An 18,745-nucleotide genomic window follows, 5' to 3' on the forward strand; every position below is an offset into this window, starting at 1 on the left:
TCCATTGACTAGACTCACTTTCGGCGATAGATTAGTTTGGACTGATGAACGCTCCGTTTCTGGCATCGACTAACCGTCCTGGTACTTGTATATTTGTGGCAGGAAACCGAGGAAGGTGCAAATGTATCACTTGATTGTGACTTTAACTGTGTTCTTTGTGATAGAAAATGGTATAGTGATTCGCAACTCCTAAAGCACACGTCACATACGTGCTTTATTAAACTTTGCATTAATGAAAAACCGTTACATATTACCCTGCAGCGGGTCGTTAACCGTCAATTTGTGGTTTTAACGATGGAGTCACAATGCGAGTGCTTCATGTATTTTCCTGCCACCCAAATTTCGAGTATGTCAGATGCTGCGAAGTATACGACTCTTCCGCGGCGAAACCACGTCTACCTCGGGGAGACTGTGCAGTTCCTGCTAGTAATGCGGTCTCGGAGAGCCGGAGAGAAGGATGGTGGCTCTGGTATTCTACCTTGGAAAGACCTAGCGGATTCTTTGACGGCTCTGGCCAGTGTGTGCGTCGCCGAGAGCGAACTGCAGACACCCGGTGAGTCCCCGGTAGACCTCCGGAGCAGCAGCAGTGAAGACAGTGTGGAAGTGAGAGCCGGGGACAGTGAGGCTCTAACCACAGACAACCGGACCTTTCGACAATGTATACCGCTTCTCAGCCACAATTTCACGCCCAGTGGTGAGATACAGCTTGGAAGGGAACAAGTGAAGGTAAGAGGGATATACAAATGACGTGTATTGTATGAGATGTTTCAAAACTGCCTACTCTCACTAGACATTATTAGCCTATCTACATTGTGAAAGACGCTACCTTCACGCATTTCCTGAGTTCAAACCACAGTGGATTTCCTGTCTACATTGATTGTGCTCTGTTTTCATGCTCAGTTTCTTCAGTTTTTCTTTCTTCTGCCTGTTACAGCACACTTGGTGCAGATGTGTCCCGACTTGACCAGTTAGTCAAGCCCTCAGGGACTTTAAACCAGCTCCAGCTTCCACCTATCTGTCTACCAGGCTGCAGACAAAAAGGAAGTCCTACCTATAGAGTATACAGTCACGTCCATTGATAGTTGGACTTTGACACAGTTGTCGGCATTTCAGTTCTGTACACCACCACAATGGATTTGAAATGAAACAGTCAAGATGTGCTTCAGGTGCAGACTTTCAGCTTTAATTTGAGGGTATTTACATCCAAATCAGTGCCCTCAAGGTTTTGAAGGGACCGAAAGTAAGTGGACAAACTAACATAATCTTAAATCAAAATGTCACTTTTAATATTTGGTTACAAATACTTTGCAGTCAATGACAGCCTGAAGTCTGGAACCCATAGATATCACTAGACGCTGGGTTTGGTCTCTGGTGATGCTCTGCCAGGCCGCTACTGCTGCTGTCTTCACTTCCTGCTTGTTCTTGGGGCATTTTCACTTTAGTTTTGTCTTCAACAAGTGAAATGCATGCTCACATGGATTCAGGTCAGGTGATTGACTTGACCATCGCAGAGCATTCCCCTTCTTTACCTTAAAAAACTTTTTGGTTGCTTTTGCAGTATGCTTCAGGTCATTGTCCATCAGCACCGTGAAGCACCGTCCACTGAGTTCTGAAGCATTTGACTGAATGTGAGCAGATAATATTACCCGAAACACTTCAGAATTCATCCCACTACTTTTATCTGCCATCACATCATCAATAAATATAAGAGAACCAGTTCAATTGGCAACCAGACACATCCACACCATAATACCGCCACCACCATGCTTCATCGATAAGGTGGTATGCTTTGGATCTTGAGCAGTTCCTTCCCTTCTCCAGACTCTTCTCTTCCCATTATTCTGGTACAAGTTGATCTTTGTCACATCTGTCCATAGGGTGCTGTTCCAGTTCTGCACAGGCTCTTTTAGATGTGTTTCGACAAACTCTACTCTGACCTTCCTGTTTTGAGGTGGTTTACACCTTGTGGTGAACCCTCTGTATTCACTCTGGTCACTTTGGTCTCCTAATTGTTGACTTTTACCTCCTGGACAGTGTTCTTGATCTGGCCAACTGTTGTGAAGCGGTTTTTCTTGACCAGGGAAAGGATTCTTCTGTCATATACCACACTTGTGGTCTTCAGGAACTTTTGGCGTTGCTGAGCTCAGTTTTTGCCATCTCTCTGATGGGTTTATTTGGATTTTTCAGCCTAATGATGGCTTGCTTCATGATAGTGACAGCTCTTTGGACTTCATATTGAGGGCTGACCTCACCAGATTCCAAATGCAAATACCACACTTGAAATGAACTCTAGACCTATTAGCTGCTCCTTATAAATTAAATAATGAAGGAATAACACACATCTGGCCATGGAACAGCTGACCAGCTAATTGTCCAATTACTTCTGGTCCCTTAAAAAGGTGGAGGACACATATAAAATGTGTTGCAATTCCTCCACCGTTCACCTGATTTGGATGTAATTACCCTCAAATTAAAGTTGAAAGTCTGCACTTAAAGCGCATGTTGATTGTTTAATTTTAAATCCATTGTAGTGGTGTACAGAGATGAAATGCTGAAAATAGTGTCAAAGTCCAAATATTAATGGACAAGACTGTATGTATTAAACAGCACTCACATGAACAGTGTAATCCATGCATACATTAATCACATTGATAAATTAAGTAATTAATGTGGGTATACATTTTTTTTTAGTGAGTCATCTTGTTCATGCAACAATGAATGGACACATATGTAAGGTCAGGAGCAGAATGGTTTTAGCATGAAGGCATTATGGAAGGATATTGAAAGCTGACACACAAGTAGATTATATTTCCAACTCTTACCATCCCAAATTTCATCAACCTACTCAGAAATCAAGATGTTCATCAGGCCTTTTGGAAATGAATTACTTTTTTACCTGTGTCAATTTTGTTTATCCATAACTCCCATTTCTACTAACATATGGAAGCTTTCTGAGCGGTGTCAGTCAGATAGTATTCTCACAATAAAATTGGTCAAACAATCCTATGCATTAAAATTTTTTCCAATTTAAAATGCACTTTATCTGAGATTTTTAAACAAATCATGAATTTGAGAGGTCTTAAAACATTGAGTCTTGATTGCTAGTATTTGCTGCAGTATTCTCTCCATTCACCAGAAACTTCTGAACATCTAATGAGAATGTAAAGACTCTAGGACATATACTTCGAAAGATATGGACATCTGAAAGTGTCATCTTGTTCAATTTCCAACTTGCAAATGATTAATGAAAATTTCCAGTGGGTGAAAAATTATGAAAATCGTGCAATTTGAGCTTTAAAAAATGAGCATATTTCAGTTTCAGATGCCAAAGATCATTCCTACAAAGTTTCAACAGGTTCTGAGATGGTCAAGCAGCCACCTTTGCTGAGTTGACACAGAATGATCCATCTATGAACTAAAAGATACTAAATGTGTGTGAATTGTCACAGTTGAAGACTAGCCAGTTTTACTTGGAAACACATGAGGTAGTTACAGGGTTATCAAAGCAGCCTGTGCCTCCAATGTTTAGTAGTGACCAGCTGTTGGCTACAAAACGATGGACAACAAGCACGTTTTTTTTATATGTGGATTATCCTATTCAATATGTCCAAATTCTTCCATGGGGTTAAGATGTGATGACTGCAATGATCCATAGCTGATAATTCACATTGTTTTCATACTTATCAAACAATTATTCCTAACACCTTGTGTCCTAGAGATGGGGGGAGGCATTAACCACTCCTATCAGGATAGAGAATTTTCATTATAGAACAAATGTGATCACTTAGAACAACTTTGTGTGGATTTGCAGTTACCTTTCCTGCTAGGTTGACAAGTTGACCCAAATCATGTCAGGAAAATACCCCTCACACTTCAACAGAGCCACTCACTCCAGTTCTTTCTGCAGCATGACAACAAGCCCAAGGGCCAAGTATCTTTAAAAACTGTGTACAAGCAAAACTTGGAGCACTGGTGCTGTATTCAAAGTAAAGAATGGTCACATCAAATATTGATTTGATTTAGGTCCTGCCTGGAATTAATTGTGGAAAGCTAGTTGTCGCATTTATGTATTTTAAAATGCCAAAGGCTCTCTCTGGTTGCCATTTCTAAAAGAGCTGCAGCATTCTGTTACATTTTTCTTAAAATTTGTTTTTATGCTTGCTTTTTGTCTGTCTGTCTCTCTCTGTCTCTGCATTTTACGAAACATTATCAAGGCTTCTGTGTGTGCATCAGGTGGATAAATAAAGTGAGACCATATCTGATTTATTTATATTTTTTATGCTATATATATTAAACAAATTTGTAAGCCAAGCTAACATTTTGTTATTTGCTTGTCCTCCTGCAGTCTGCTCTGGTGCTGGATGACCAAGTTATCTTCTGTCTCACTGTATCTTTGGAGAAACTGCCAATCAGCACAAACAAAGCCAAGGTCACACATACCTTCATGCATATGTACAAAATAGGACAATATGTATTGTATGACAATGCATGCAATGAAATGATTTACATTTGGAAGTGTTTTTGTCTGTGTCTGTTCTGTGGTTGTGATAGTTGTGGTCCTTTGTCTAACATGTAATGAAGGACATAATAATGCCTGTCCCTGTTGTGTGTTCGCCTGCATCTCTGTTACATCAGTTTGTAGTGACTGTATGGAAGCAGGAGGAGGACAAGGGGGAATTAAGGGAATATGACTGTCTGACTCTTCTGCAGCTCAGGAGTCCAACTCACACCTTCAAACAAAACCTGAGCACCTTCAAGACACAGGGTACAGACGCACAGTCTTTCAACACCAAGCATGAGTTCTGTACACATGTAGAGCCTGGAAATTGTCAGATTTCAGGACCAAAGAATTGCTGTGGTGGGGTTGGAGTCTGACATGCAAAGTCTGTTCTCATGTATTACAGATTTGATTTCGATATAAATGTCTGACAGTGACTGCTGAACACATGTTGTGACTTGTTTTCATTATCAGTCAGCACCACTCTGGATGTTCTTCCACCTCCCAGTGTCCAGTGTCAGCAGATGACCATCTCTGGAAAACACCTCACTGTCCTCAAGGGTAGACCAGGAGCTCTCACACACATGCACACATGTAGACACACAACGACACAGTACTCGATTTATTAGAGCACCTTCTGAACGCCAGATAGTCCCCAAACTAGCTAGTGACTTACCTGTCCTAAAATAATGTCCGCATTAGCTGGAGAACAACTATTTGAACAGCAAATAGACTAAAGTAGGCACACAGACCTTCTGATCGTGAAGACCAAAATTTGGTCAATTGGTCTTGTATACAATATGATAACATAAAGATTAGTTTGAGGACTGAACATGACAAGGCTGTTTTATGTCTTATTTTGGAGTCTAGATCTTAAAGAAAAAAATCTTGAAACACCATGGGAAACACCAGGTTTTTTTCACAGCTTAAAATTCTGATTTTGTGAAAATTCTACAGAAACATAAATTCAAGGTTTTTTTATTGCAATTAACTTATGTATACGTATGGGACTTGTGCCTTCCTAAAACAAAGAGCTAAAGAAATACAGTAACACTTACCCATACCAGCTGTAGAAATTCAGTGGAACTGAAAGTGAAAACAGTTACAGTCTTTGTTCACCTTATACAATTCAGTCTCTCATTATAAAGTTAGACCTGAGTGTTTATGTGTTTTTTCCTTCCTTGCAGAGACAGCTTTCTGACTTACAAATATGAGAGCAAAAGTGATAAGCGCATTACAGAGGAAGAGAACATCTTTGATTTAACGCTCTTTGCAAACAAAGGTCAAATTGGCATTCTGGCATGCACACAGAGGAATATTAGACACACAACCTTCAGCATGATATATACAGTATACAACAGAAATTAGTACACCCCCAGTGCAACAGCACTTAATGTCAGATGATTAAAATAAAATGATGACCTTTCAATGATTGTATTGTTTCTAAGTTGACAAGCAGAGCATTACTCTCATGACCAAGAAAAAAAACCCTTGGTAACTCTTCGGCACAAAATTGCTACATCAAACTTTGCTTCCTAACATGAAAAGAAGAAGCGTGATGAATCTTTGGTCAGAGAGGGTCAAGATATATTTGTTTGACTCTAGTACCTTTGAACCCTGGTCAGGACTGCCAAAATGAATGCATAGTCCTGACAGTGAAGCCCAGAGGTGGGAGTTATGATTTGGGGCTGCATGAGTGCAAATAGCGTTTGGGATCATGACATTTAGAGATGTAGATGTGGTTATACTAAAAATCTTGGCAGAAGATCCAAAGCATACTGCCAAAATCATTCAAGGTTTTTTTTTTTTTTTGTTTGTTTTAGATTATGTTTTGGGTATTTGCCTTTATTACAAGTAACAGTTTTGAAATGACAAAGTGGGTGACGAGAGACGGGTAACAACGTGCAGCAAATCAAGTCATGGCTTAGAATACATCCATTGCCATTACAGCGGCAGTTTGTAATTCATAGGTTGTCTGCTTGACTAGATGAGCTGTCTGGACACTACAGAGTTTCTACAGAAGAAAAAAGGAAAACCAAGAATGGCAATTGACTTGAATTGAACTCTGGATATTTTAAAGCCATACGTAGAGCAGTGCAACTCCGCTAACAGCAGAGCATCTCCACAGTTTGAATACCGGTAACCTCCATGCCAAAAGAAGACTGCATCTGTCATCAAAAAGACAGGTTGATATACAATGAATTGACAAATAATAGATGTGAGTCTCAGTAATTAAAGGTGCAATGACTTTTGTTATGTCCTACTTCAAAGCCTGCACTTGTAATATTGCAAATTTAAGCTTTTGGTTGAAAAGTTTTGATAAGAGAAAATACCCTTTTGTTCAACTTCAAATTAATGCAGTGATGTTGCAGAGGAGCATACTCACTTCTGATGTATACTATTGTTCCTTTAGAAATTATAACAGCAAACAGGAATAATATGCATGGAAATATAACCTCTTGATTGCAGTGCGTTCCGATGTGCACGAAGCTGTGGGGCTTAATCCTCGGTGCTTGCAGCATTAACTCATTTCATCATTCACACCTGTGACTTTTCTGATGTGACATGTCAAAATATTTCCCTTAAAAAAAAAAAAACTTGTAAACACCACCAAAACACTGAAATGTTGCTTCACTAATGCTTTGTCAGTACACCCCAACACCTGTAATTGGAATTTGAATACTGGCCGAACAACTAATGAGTACCGGTTTTGCCAACTGCTTTTCTTCTCTCCTCAGTGTTGAACAGCTGCTCTCAAGAGGATATGTGTGTCAGAGATGTGAAGATCCTTCCAAACTATAACTCATCATACCTCCCCATGATGCCAGATGGCTCAGTTCTTATAGTTGACAATGTCTGGTAAGTACATGTGCACTCACTGTTTACTGTTAAATGCTCTGTAAGCGAGGGAGCATTAGACTTAACATGTGAAACAAGCGGGGCTTGTTGCACTGAAATTGCTTGGCACTTTTTTACGTTTACACATTCCTTAGCAAGCGAAACACCCCAGTCATTAGAGAAGGAGCATTATAGCCTGCAGCACATCAGAGTGGACTTGCCTTTCAATTATCAAAGAACAGTTAGGAGCACAAGTCCAATTCAGTAAGATATATATAGCCTGTCTACACAGGGTGCTGTTTATGCAACCTCACTGCTGTGCAAAGAAATCCAGCTTTCCCAATGTCACTTTGTTTTTTTTTTTAGTCTTGAAAACTGGATCTGTAAAATTCAAGAAAGTTCAAGCAAGTGTATGGACTTAAACTGACAACAAGGGTGATTGATATCATTGGAGACCTGAGCCACTGACAATAAACAAATAAATCACTTCCAACATGTTTTGAAAATCCCTCATGTCTCTTCACACTGTCATCCCTTGATTGCTCTGAACCTTATCATTCATGTAGCATAGTGTATACCAGCAAACATATTGACATGACTTGGTAATCTTTCAACTTTCGACTTTCCCTTTTCCACTTCCAGCATGTTAACATGTTAAAATTATTGATTGGATTGTCATAAAATTTGGTACGAAAATACGATTTGTTTTTACCGAGGATAAATTGTTCTAACTTTTCATCCAGCACCATCATCTTATCAAGTTTTTAATTTATGCAGTGCTTTCATTTATGTCCAAATTACTGTTTCCATCAACTTCTGTTATGTTTAGCAATGATTAGCAAATATAAGCATGCTTAAATATTAAGCTAAAAAGTGTGTGAGCAAACTAATGTTTGACATGATCCGAAAGCACTATTCTACCTACGTACAGCCTCTCAGAACTGCTAACATGGCTTTTGCTATGCCAGATTAACAAGTACATTACAAAAGTAGAAAGTTATATATTAATAAAGACATGCACGTTTTATGTACCAACTGTTGATATACTATATCCTGGCTGGCAAATTAAATGACAGAAAGAGCTCCTGCCCCTCTGAGCATTCAAAAAAGCACATTGTTAAATAGGTATTACTGAACTATAAAAGGCTGAATTCTAGAACATAGGCCTTTGGACCAACTTTTTACATTGGTTGCACTGGTGCGCCTCATTTTTTCATTTAGATGCACCGAAAGGTTTTCACTCCTCTTTTTGGTGCCACTGTAACGAATGCAACCGATGGGCTTCTGCATTGTTGTTGTCATGAAGATAATGCTGTGGTGCACCAACGTCTGTTGGAGGTGGTTTTTGTTTATTCTGTCAGTAACAACTGACAGAAAAAAAACACCATGTAGCTGCTTGCTCCAGTTAGTAAATAATAGTAAACACCATCCCCAGAATGTAATGCCACCAGTAAATTGCACGACAGAAATGTCTCTTATATGAAGAGTAGTGATGAAACAAAAATGTCTGATTCAGCAGACCAGCATGAACAAATGCTGTTAGTATATGCAGTACTCCATTTGTACACAAAATGTCATTAGCTCAATTAGAATTTAAAATTTCCTAACAAACGCTTCTTTGTTTTCACTTCTCCACCAAAGCCACCAATCAGCGGAGATCACCATGACTTCATTCTGTCGGATAGACAGCAAATCATCACATTTACCCAGCATGCTCAGTGCCCTGGAAGAACAGAACTTCCTATTCCAGCTGCATTTAGAAGAAAAAAGAGAAGAGGACTCCAGTGAGGTGCGAAGACTTGATTGAGGGTGTGTTGGCTGATGACTAAGAAAATCATATCATCAGTCATGTACATTGTTGTGAAAACAAATACACTACCACTGCACATCATCATATAGGGTTAGAGCTACTGATGCTTGCACTCTGAGTTCTAAATAGAAAATGTTTTACAGCTACCATGGCTGCTTCATGTATCATAAAGATAAGAATAATGTTATGCTCTGTTGTTATTACTGTCAACAAATCCTTTGAAAAGCCCAAACAATATGTTTGTCTGCCACTCATTGGTACCCCATCTGTGGCTCTCAGTACTAAATGTATTGGTTTCTTGTGATGAGGAAAGGTTTTAAAATGAATCGCAAATATACAATGTAATTTTTTTTTTTTAAAAATCTCAATAATTTCCCGATACAGCTAGACATTTACCAGACATTACTTAAACAAGATGAAACCATGTTTTTGTGAAAGATTATTTTCTGCAGTAAAGTAATCCACGCTTAATGCTCTAGTATTTATTTCTTGCAGGAGAACGGTATACTTGAGATTGAGCCAAATTAAAGTACAGTGTAATAAGAAATGATTTTTGAGCAACAATGTGCTATGGCACATGGAATTATGATGCATCAATGCATCACACTTTGATACCCAGACAAGAGTTTTTCATAAGATACACATTCTAATCCTGCCATGTTCTATGTTCAAATTTCATGTATGAAATCATGTGTCTTAATAACCATGTCTTTATAGGGTTTGGAAGTCCCATTGCTGGCTGTGTTACAATGGCACACACCAACACTTCCTTTCATGAGGTAACATTTGAAATGCAGCCATTTAGAAGACCTTTATGTATATTAATAATACATAACAGTCTATTCGCTATATTTTTGTGTGTTTGCTCAGATATCTTTTGCCACTGGGTCTCATGCATTTCCTGCTATGGAAAGATGCATAACAGAAAATGCAAATACTTTTTTCTTTCTCTCCAGATACATCTCTACTTTTTACTCATTGCCTAGTATCCGCATACATCGTCCTCTGCTGGTGATGACAGCTTCCAGTCCCACAACTGTTAGCCCTCTGGAGCACTTCTGGGTAAAATACACACTGCTGAACAACTTGCAGGATTTCCTGGCCATTCGTCTGATATGGAATTCTGAGGGTGAGCTGCATATCACATCTTCTCTCTTCCTATTTTCTTCATATATGTAAGACCTCGGTTCATTATTTTTGGTCTAGCTACTTAATTCTTCCAATGAAGATTTACAAAGAATCAGTTGTAACATTTGCTTTCTAACAGGGATGTTCTTGTGTACTTGCCTACTGGTTATATAAAAAGTTTCATTTTCCAAGCATGACTGATTGTCTCCAGTGAGTTAGTTAGGGTCAACAAAGACAGTTGGTGGAAAATCCATGGTTTTGGTAGTGTCCCCGTTGCTAACAATAGCAAAGAACGAGTTCAAAACTCACCAGTCAAGGGTGGTAGCTGCTGTGTATACCAAGCAAGGCCCAGACACAGACAAAAAAATTAAAAGCCGGCCTGTATTCTTTCATATTCTTTTCTTGTGTATCTCCTTCAATATTTGGTGGCACAGTCAATCTTCAACATTCATACATATTGGTGATATTGGTTTAATAAAGCTCTGCAGGAGTCTCGAGACCTCCTCCAGAGGAAAAGTATATGCACCTGTGTAGCCTCTACTATGTATGGCTTTTTTGTTAAAAGTCTTCATCACAAAGTCATCAGACATCTTTTATTGGTTTGTGGCATTTTCTTTTGTGGGGTATTAGCCATTGTGATGACTAAGTGAAACTGAAACTGAAACTTGAAACTATTTAACCAAAACAAGTTTCCCTTCTTCACAGTTTTGCAGACAGTCACAGTATCCTTGGCTTAGCCCTGTCCAACACGATTGTGACTGGTTTAAAGAAACACAAGCAAGTCAATGTAATTTTTTCCACTATAGGAGAGTGACAGTAAGGTGAAGCCAGAGATTATGTACTACAGAATGAGTTGTCTACACGTGACTAGGAATTAAGAGATCAGGAGTCAAGTCCCTAGAAGTGACCTTTATGGTTTGCCAGAAGCTCATCATTCCCTTCCAGGATGACATCAATGTTTCTCTCGCTGACAGACATAGGTTCACCTCCAGTAGCCATTCCTGCCACAGGCTATTAATTGTGGAAGACTGTAGCAATTTTGCTGTGTTTAGTCATTTGGATTTTGTTGAGCTACTGGCTAAATAGCAGTTTTGAATGAAGTAATGATTTTTTGCTGTTTCATTTAATTAATGTAACCAGGTGTTTATTCATTCTTCAAATTTCAAATGTAACTGAGTTGGTTTTGCAGCAAACATTGTCAGTTGATTAACTGATTTCAAGAGTTAATCACTTATTGATTGTAAATGTAGCTGACTTTAAGTTAAAGAAACTGTTTAAAATTTGCACCCCTAATTAGGGATCACTGTCATGTTGGAAAAAAACTGCTGTCTTGCTGAGCTTCTCGAAACCAGTGTTTGGTCATACAAATTTGCAATCACAGAACCATCCATAAATGTCATCTTCCCAGGAGTAATGTTTGTATAGCAAATTTTCTGAGTCGTCCATGCCCATAGCTGATATTTAATCTGATCTGATTTCTCATTCTTTCCAACTTTTTTTCTTACCTGCTCTCTCCCTGTTGTCCATCCATCCATCCATCCATCCATCCATCCATCCATCCATCCATCCATCCATCCATCCATCCATCCATCCATCCATCCATCCATCTATCCTCCAGCTCCTACAAGTCAGCTAGACCACAGTGTGGGAGCAGTGGTGTGCCGGTCTCCCCTCAACAACCTGGGACAGTGTAGAAAAGGTTCTACCCTCTCCTTCACAGTTGCCTTCCAAATTGTCAGAACAGGACTTTTTGAGGTACCAAAGGAAATAATGTCACTCCTTCCTTTTAAGATAAATACCTTTCTTTCTTTCTTTCTTTCTTTCTTTCTTTCTTGAACTACACAGTAAACATGGATTTTCACCAAATGGGATCTTTAAATACAATGCAATACAATACAATGACTTTATTATAAATGTGTGAGTCTACAGGTGCATTAAACCAGCAATTGTTGACCAAAAGAGAACTGCTACATATAGCTATAATACTCTTCCATCTTGTCCATCTCTCTCCTCTTCCATGATAACACTGTAGATGAGCCAGCATATGAAACTAAAGCTGCAGTTTACAGCCTCTGTGTCCACTTCTCTCATGGAGCTTAAGTCATCCCCAAGGAGCTCTCCATTATCATCCAGCCCTGTGCAACATGATCTCAGCCAGTCTCAAAGCTTTTCCCACCAACATCCATCCAGGTCACGCTACTTCAGGTATGAGGGACTGGTGTGCAGCAGCTGGCTGCTTTGAATATCTTTCTATAAAGTCTGGAAATAGGACATGAAGAAACATGTTGACATCTCTGATATAACTTTAAGCGTCTGAAACTGAAGTTTTAGAGGCTGTTTTAAAAACAACATTAATAAAATCATTCTAAATAGACTTCTTAATGGATATATATGATTTGCTTCCAACTATCAGTGAGGTGGTACTTCTTGTTGGCATTAGCCACTGCGGGAATGAGTGCCGCAGCTGGCTGTCATGTCTATTGTTTAGTATTTCAGTTGTTTCCTTTTTTCCACACCTTTTCACCTTTCTTTCTTAGCTTTAAAAACGTGCAACTCATTATAATAGTGCAAGAGGTTAGCTGGCTGTAATTGTGTTAATGCATCAAAATAAGTTTAGTGTCATTCTAAGATAGACGGCTTGTACAGGACAGTAGAGGCATTTTCAGAGAGTCCTGTACATTCCTGTCTACCACAATGTTCATGACATGATGTCTCTGTTGGCTACAGGTCAGACGAAGCAATGGAATGTCAGGCCATGACCCCACTTATAGGATCTGTGGGCAGAGCCCTCTTCTCATCCAATGACCATTCCCTCATTCCACTGGCAAAAATAGCCAAGAGACAGTGTAAGGTGTTAGTGCTGGAACCAAACCTAGAGGCACACATCAGGTAAGCAAACAGCTTTTATACTTGAACAGTGTCCCATGATACTATTTTAATAAGGTTTGTTTTTTATCCAGATAGAGTTACAGTCCTCTGGAAATATGACAAAATCTGCTGAGTTAAAAATATACATACAGCAACTTTAAGTATCAGTTTTGGTGATAAAGAAAACGCAAGCTATTACTTGCTGCTGAGAGAAAATTGGTCAGGATGATCAAGAGTCAACCAAAAATCACCAAATAGCAGATCTACAATGAAATAGAGACTCCTGGTACACAGATTTCAGTGTCGACAGTCATGATCACCATGGGCTACAAGGCTGCTGTCAAGAAGGAAGCCTTTTCTTGAGAAACAGCACCCTAAAGCTCGTCTGAAGTTTGCTGCTAATCACACTGACAAAGAAAAGGTCCTCTGGAAGGAAAATTCTGTGGTCACGTCATGTGTGACAAAACAGCACTAGGATCAACTACCACTATGCCCAGATCTGGCAGTCATCACTGGAACCAGATGATAGAGCAGTGCTCAATATAGAACAACTTTGAAACTGAGAAGCCACTCGTAATATCTAAATTCACCCATTTTGCAAAGAGAAAATTAAACTTGCATATTGAGGCTATAGGATCAGTAAGCAACATCAGCAGGAGAGAGAGGCTGCAGCAGGGTGTGTTGCAAGTTCTGTTGGATGAGTTGGTTCAGGAACTCAGAGACAGGATGGCATCTTTGCATAGTTGTGTTGAAAAAATGGCCTAGAGTATAATACGCTTTGACTCAAAATTCATAGTTGCAAAGAAAACATTTGCACCGTTGCATCTTAAAAGTTCATGTAAGAAGCCTGATACTTAAGAAAACCTCTCTCAAAGTAGAAACAAAGGAACTAAAAGTCCATCGTGAAAGGACAAAGAGCCCAAAACTTTAACAATGGAAAAGCCCCCCAAAAACACAATTTAAGCAAAACAAAGAAAAAAGCTTAATTTGCATTCCAGTGATTTTCTTTTATACAGAAAGTTCTTTGGAGCTAAATTCAACATCAGCATCTAACCAGTCATGAATGTGTTTATTTCAAGGGGTGTTCTTGAGCTTCACTGTCAATGAGAGGTCAGAAATTTCACTACTACTCTCTTAAACATCTACTATGATTACAGATCTAAAAATCCCACTGAACATGTGATTTAAATCACTTCAAATGTGATATGTTTATCTCTTACAATTCCTGAGAATACCAAAAGTGTAGACATGCATAGCAATGGTGGAATTTCAGGATACATGATAGAAACTTCTAATATAACCAGTAATACAAGCATATGCATTCAACAGTATGAAAAATAAGATCTTAGAAGTATGCATGCTGAAGATTTTGCTTTTTACTTATCACTTTTTAGGCACTGCATTTCTTATGTCATTTGTTTTTCTGAGCAATACCAGGCACAACAATTTTGTTAATTAATACTAAGGATATTAATGAATAAAGTTTTATCTTTAAGATAAAACTTTAGTGACTTTTAAATTCTTTTTTGTGTCTTTTATGGCTGTAACAGAGAGAAAATGGAGAGTTTGTGTCTCATGTGTGTTCATCCGTCAACAAACACTTGTCTCCAGGTGCACAATAGTCATTTTAAACATCCGAGTTTGGTGTTCCATTTGGATGAATATTTTGGGTTAGCTGTCTTCTCAAATGGCCTCCTGTCAAATTTACAGCTTTGAGAAATGTTTTATGTATGCTATTTTGGAATGTGCCCAACAGTAAATTGTTATTCTGCTGCTTAGTACACTACAGATTAAACAAAAACAAGGTATTTGGCCATAATGACCAGAAATGTGTTTGGATGAGAGAAGGCCTTTAACCTCTAGAACACCAAACCTACCATCAAGCATGGTGGTGGTGGCAGCATTATTCTCTGGATCTGTTTTGCTGCCAGTGAAACTGGTGCTTTACACAAAGCAAATGAAATAATGAGGAAGGTGGGTCACCTCCAAATTCTTCAGGAAAACCTAAAATAATCAGCCAGAAGATTAGGTCTTGGATGCAATGGGGTGTTCCAACAAGACAACACACATCCAAAGTGGTAAAGAAATGGCTAAATCAGGCCTGAATTAGTGGCTTCCTCAAAGTCCTGACTTGAACCCCATCGAGAATCTGTGGACTGTGATGAAGAAGCAAGTCTGTGTCAAAAAGCGAACAAATTTAGTTCGCTTTTCACTACTGCACCAATTCTGTCGGGAGGAGTGGTCAAAGATACAACCGAAAGCTTGCAGAAGCTTGTTGACAGCTACCAAAAGCACCTAATTGAGGCGTAACTGACCAAGGAACATTTAACCAAATATTAGTATTGCTGTATGTATATTTTTGACCCAGTGGATGTTGTCATGTTTGAAAAAGACTTGTAATAATGGCAGTGGTTACTAAACAGTTAAGACTTCGGACTACTGTTTGGAAGATCAGAGGTTTGAGCCCTAGTGCTGTGATTGTTGGGCCCTTGAGTAAGTTCCTTAACCCTACCTGCTCCAGTGGTGCTATGCCATGGCTGGCCCTGTGCACTCTGACCCCAGCTGGGATATGCAAAAAGAGAATTTCACAATGCTGTAATGTATTGGTGACAATAAAGGCTTCTTCTTCTTATAAACCTGTAAAAGAACCATGAAGCATTAATTTTTTTTCTAACAAAGATGCATGTGTTTCAATCATTCCATCATAGAAAATAAATAGTTGTAGGAGTCACTGGAAACTAATGACAGTGATGATACATGGTCCTTGCAGGTGTATGTAAACTTTAGTTCACAACTGTAGAGTGTCTGTAGAATAATGTAGAGGAAGGAACTGTCTCAAGGAACGGTGCAAACTGAGGACAAAGCAACCAGTGACAGAGCTTAACCACCAGAGAGCCACTCGAGGGATGTTGGTTGGTACTTCTGCTGGTAGTGAAGAGTATTTCAAATAACCGTCAACTTACTGCAAGCCCTGTTTAAAGAAGGATAAGACCCCTCTTTAACACTGACATGCTTAGTTTCAGAGTCCTGGTTTGTAGGGTGCAATTAGAGTTTTTGATGAGGTCATACTGAAGGCATTCCCAGTGTGAGACACGAAATGGATGCTAAGAAATGTTTATACTGAGTATGGCCAGAACAAGAACTATATTTTAGATATCTACACAAAACAGGTACAAGAGTGTTAGAAACTAACATATACACTGGTACAGTTCTGGTGAGATTCTGAACTGAAACTTATCAAAACATGTTACACCTGTTCTCACTTTGTTTCTCCTGTCAGATGGCCTGGAGTGGAGGGATATACTACAGATCCAAACATTCAAGCCCTGTAGTTGTGCCTGGTTGGCTTTTTAACACAGAGCAGCCTCAGGCCCATTCCAGCCACCAGAGTCTCATCTTCTGCTTGGAGGAGATACATGCTGCAGTCCCTACCTGGATGGAGTCATCCAGTAATGAATGGAAACAAATGTAATTGACCCAAATGGAGTGGCGACGATGTCATGCACAGAGGAGGAGGGAGGAAGGTAGTTGTAGCCTTTTCTAAAAGGAAGTGATTTCTATATTGAGTTTATTTTTAAAATAGGACAGAATTTGAATGTTGGTAAGACAGTAGACCTGTTGCTTTGGTTGAGTATAATTGTCCATAAGCTCTTTATTTATTGATAATGTTGGATTGTAAGTTTGTAGTTCTGTAGAATAAATTTTTTTAATTAATGTTTATGTCTTTTGTTTGACCTTTCATATTCACTCCAAGTACTGTACTGTATGTACTCCAGTACAGCAGTTTGTCAGCAGCTTTTACATTGTATACTCCTCATTTTGTTGTTAAAGAACACAAACTCCAAGTGTTCAGCATATATTAAATAGTGGCTGAAAACGATTTCAGTGACTTTTATCTATAGTGTAAGTCCTCTGTGTCTACAGTAGAAACAACGCCCAGTGCTGCTTTGAAACGGCAAACTAAACTTCAGCTTCTGTTAACATTTTGTGAGAGAAAAACTTGAATTACATTAATTCAACAACCTTCATTATTTGTGAGAATCATACATGTAAGCTGTTAGTGCCTGTTTTTATCACAGTCAAATTTTGTTTTTAAGGGCATGCCAGTTTGACATGAAATTACAGAGCAAAGTTGATGAGTAAGGCTTGTTTTTGTTTTGACACACAGATTGTGTATGTTGTCCTCTCTGTGATGCTTTTGGGCCAGTATTGTTGGTGTAATGTATGTGGAAAAGCCTTCCATAAATCACTTTACATAACTTAAGTACCATTGCCAGTGCATGCCTTTTCATTAATTTGACCAGGTGCAGTTCAGACTTTTACCATGTTGAAAGTCGTATGGAAGTGTCACTTGGTCCAGTCCAGTAAGTTTGTTTTATTGTCCCTATCTTTTACAGAAAATGAGAACGTCTTAAGAGATGGGCCTGTAAGTGTCAAAGTTAGATGTTCCACCTTGTTCCAGAACCCTTCTCCAGAAGGCATTTTCTTTATCCATGTGATCAGCAGCAAACTTCAGTCGTGCTTCTGGGCATTGTTTCTGGAGAAAGGGGTTCCTTCTTGCATGGCAGCCTCTTAGCCCATGGCAATGTAAAACACACTTGACTGTGGACACCGACAGCTATGTTTCAGCAAAGTCTAAATTCAGTGCACATCTACTTTTTGGTGGTTGACTCTTGACCATCCAGACATTTTCTTTTTGATTATGACAATAACACAATAACACTTTACCATGCACTTTATATATACAGTATACATTTGCTTCATCAGATCTCTACTCAGCTTCTTAGACTTTCCCATTATAGTGTATGTGATGGACTCTAATGAGTTTAACAAATGAGCCCTATTTGAATTGGCTCAGAGGTCAGCAACTGTAGTCAATTTTAATCACTCATAAGAAAGTAAGAAGTAATGCCACTGAGAAAATTTGAATGAACAACTTTCTACATCACCAAAACTGATATTTTAAGTAACTATATATTTTTTTGACCAAGCAGATTTTGTCATATTTCTATGACACACGTAATAAATCTATGAAAGAACCAAAATGCATGGTTGTTTTTTGTGACAAAAATGCATGTGTTTCAATCATTCGATCACAGAGAATTAGGAGTTGTACGAATCATTGGAATTTGATTATCAAATGGGCACTATAATAAGTTAAGACCATTAAAATATTTAATAAAACTGCAAACATTATGGAATCTGAAACATATTTTTGCTATTCACTTACCTTATTAAAACAATATACATAATAATTACATGACACATACGTTTATAGAACATTTACTATTAGAGACAAAAGGGAAATTCTTGTTTTGTTTTGGGTTTTTTTTACAATAATTTTCCATATGTGCATGGTTTAGATCTGTCTCACATTGAACTGTCCCCACTTCCTATGATAGCTACTACAGTATGAAATCCTGTAGTTGAGACTGTACCCGTACCATAACATCAGAAAAAGTGTATTAAACACCAAAAAATTAAATCAAAATGGAATGAATGAGCCATCTTTGTGTCTTTTTTTCTCTTTAAGACAGTTTAGACTCATTGTCTTACTGCAAAATTTGGGACTGATTTCATAGTTCTGATTTCTTTAGTATTCT

At 38.6% G+C, this 18,745-nt stretch overlaps 1 protein-coding gene across 5 annotated transcripts; it reads left to right on the plus strand.

Moving 5' to 3' along the window:
• Positions 1-85: 85 nt before the first annotated feature.
• Positions 86-18,642, plus strand: trappc14 (trafficking protein particle complex subunit 14). Of its 5 annotated transcripts, none has more exons than XR_004847219.2 (13): positions 86-726; positions 4,346-4,429; positions 4,636-4,765; positions 4,973-5,059; positions 7,237-7,357; positions 8,978-9,125; positions 9,864-9,925; positions 10,103-10,275; positions 11,893-12,029; positions 12,307-12,479; positions 13,002-13,163; positions 16,423-16,666; positions 17,540-18,642. XR_004847219.2 is itself a non-coding variant. In XM_023268881.3 (12 exons), exons 1-12 carry the CDS (start codon positions 295-297, stop codon positions 16,472-16,474), a joined length of 1,761 nt encoding a protein of 586 aa, XP_023124649.1. In that variant the 5' UTR covers positions 86-294; the 3' UTR covers positions 16,475-18,642. The 5 variants fall into 5 exon arrangements, 3 of the variants coding, with proteins under 3 accessions (XP_023124649.1, XP_023124650.1, XP_054864045.1); XR_008600683.1 differs by having other exon boundaries at positions 16,423-16,610; XM_023268881.3 differs by having other exon boundaries at positions 16,423-18,642.
• Positions 18,643-18,745: the final 103 nt, after the last annotated feature.

The sequence above is a fragment of the Amphiprion ocellaris genome, chromosome 23 (assembly GCF_022539595.1).
Source record: "Amphiprion ocellaris isolate individual 3 ecotype Okinawa chromosome 23, ASM2253959v1, whole genome shotgun sequence".
Classification (NCBI taxonomy): domain Eukaryota; kingdom Metazoa; phylum Chordata; class Actinopteri; family Pomacentridae; genus Amphiprion; species Amphiprion ocellaris.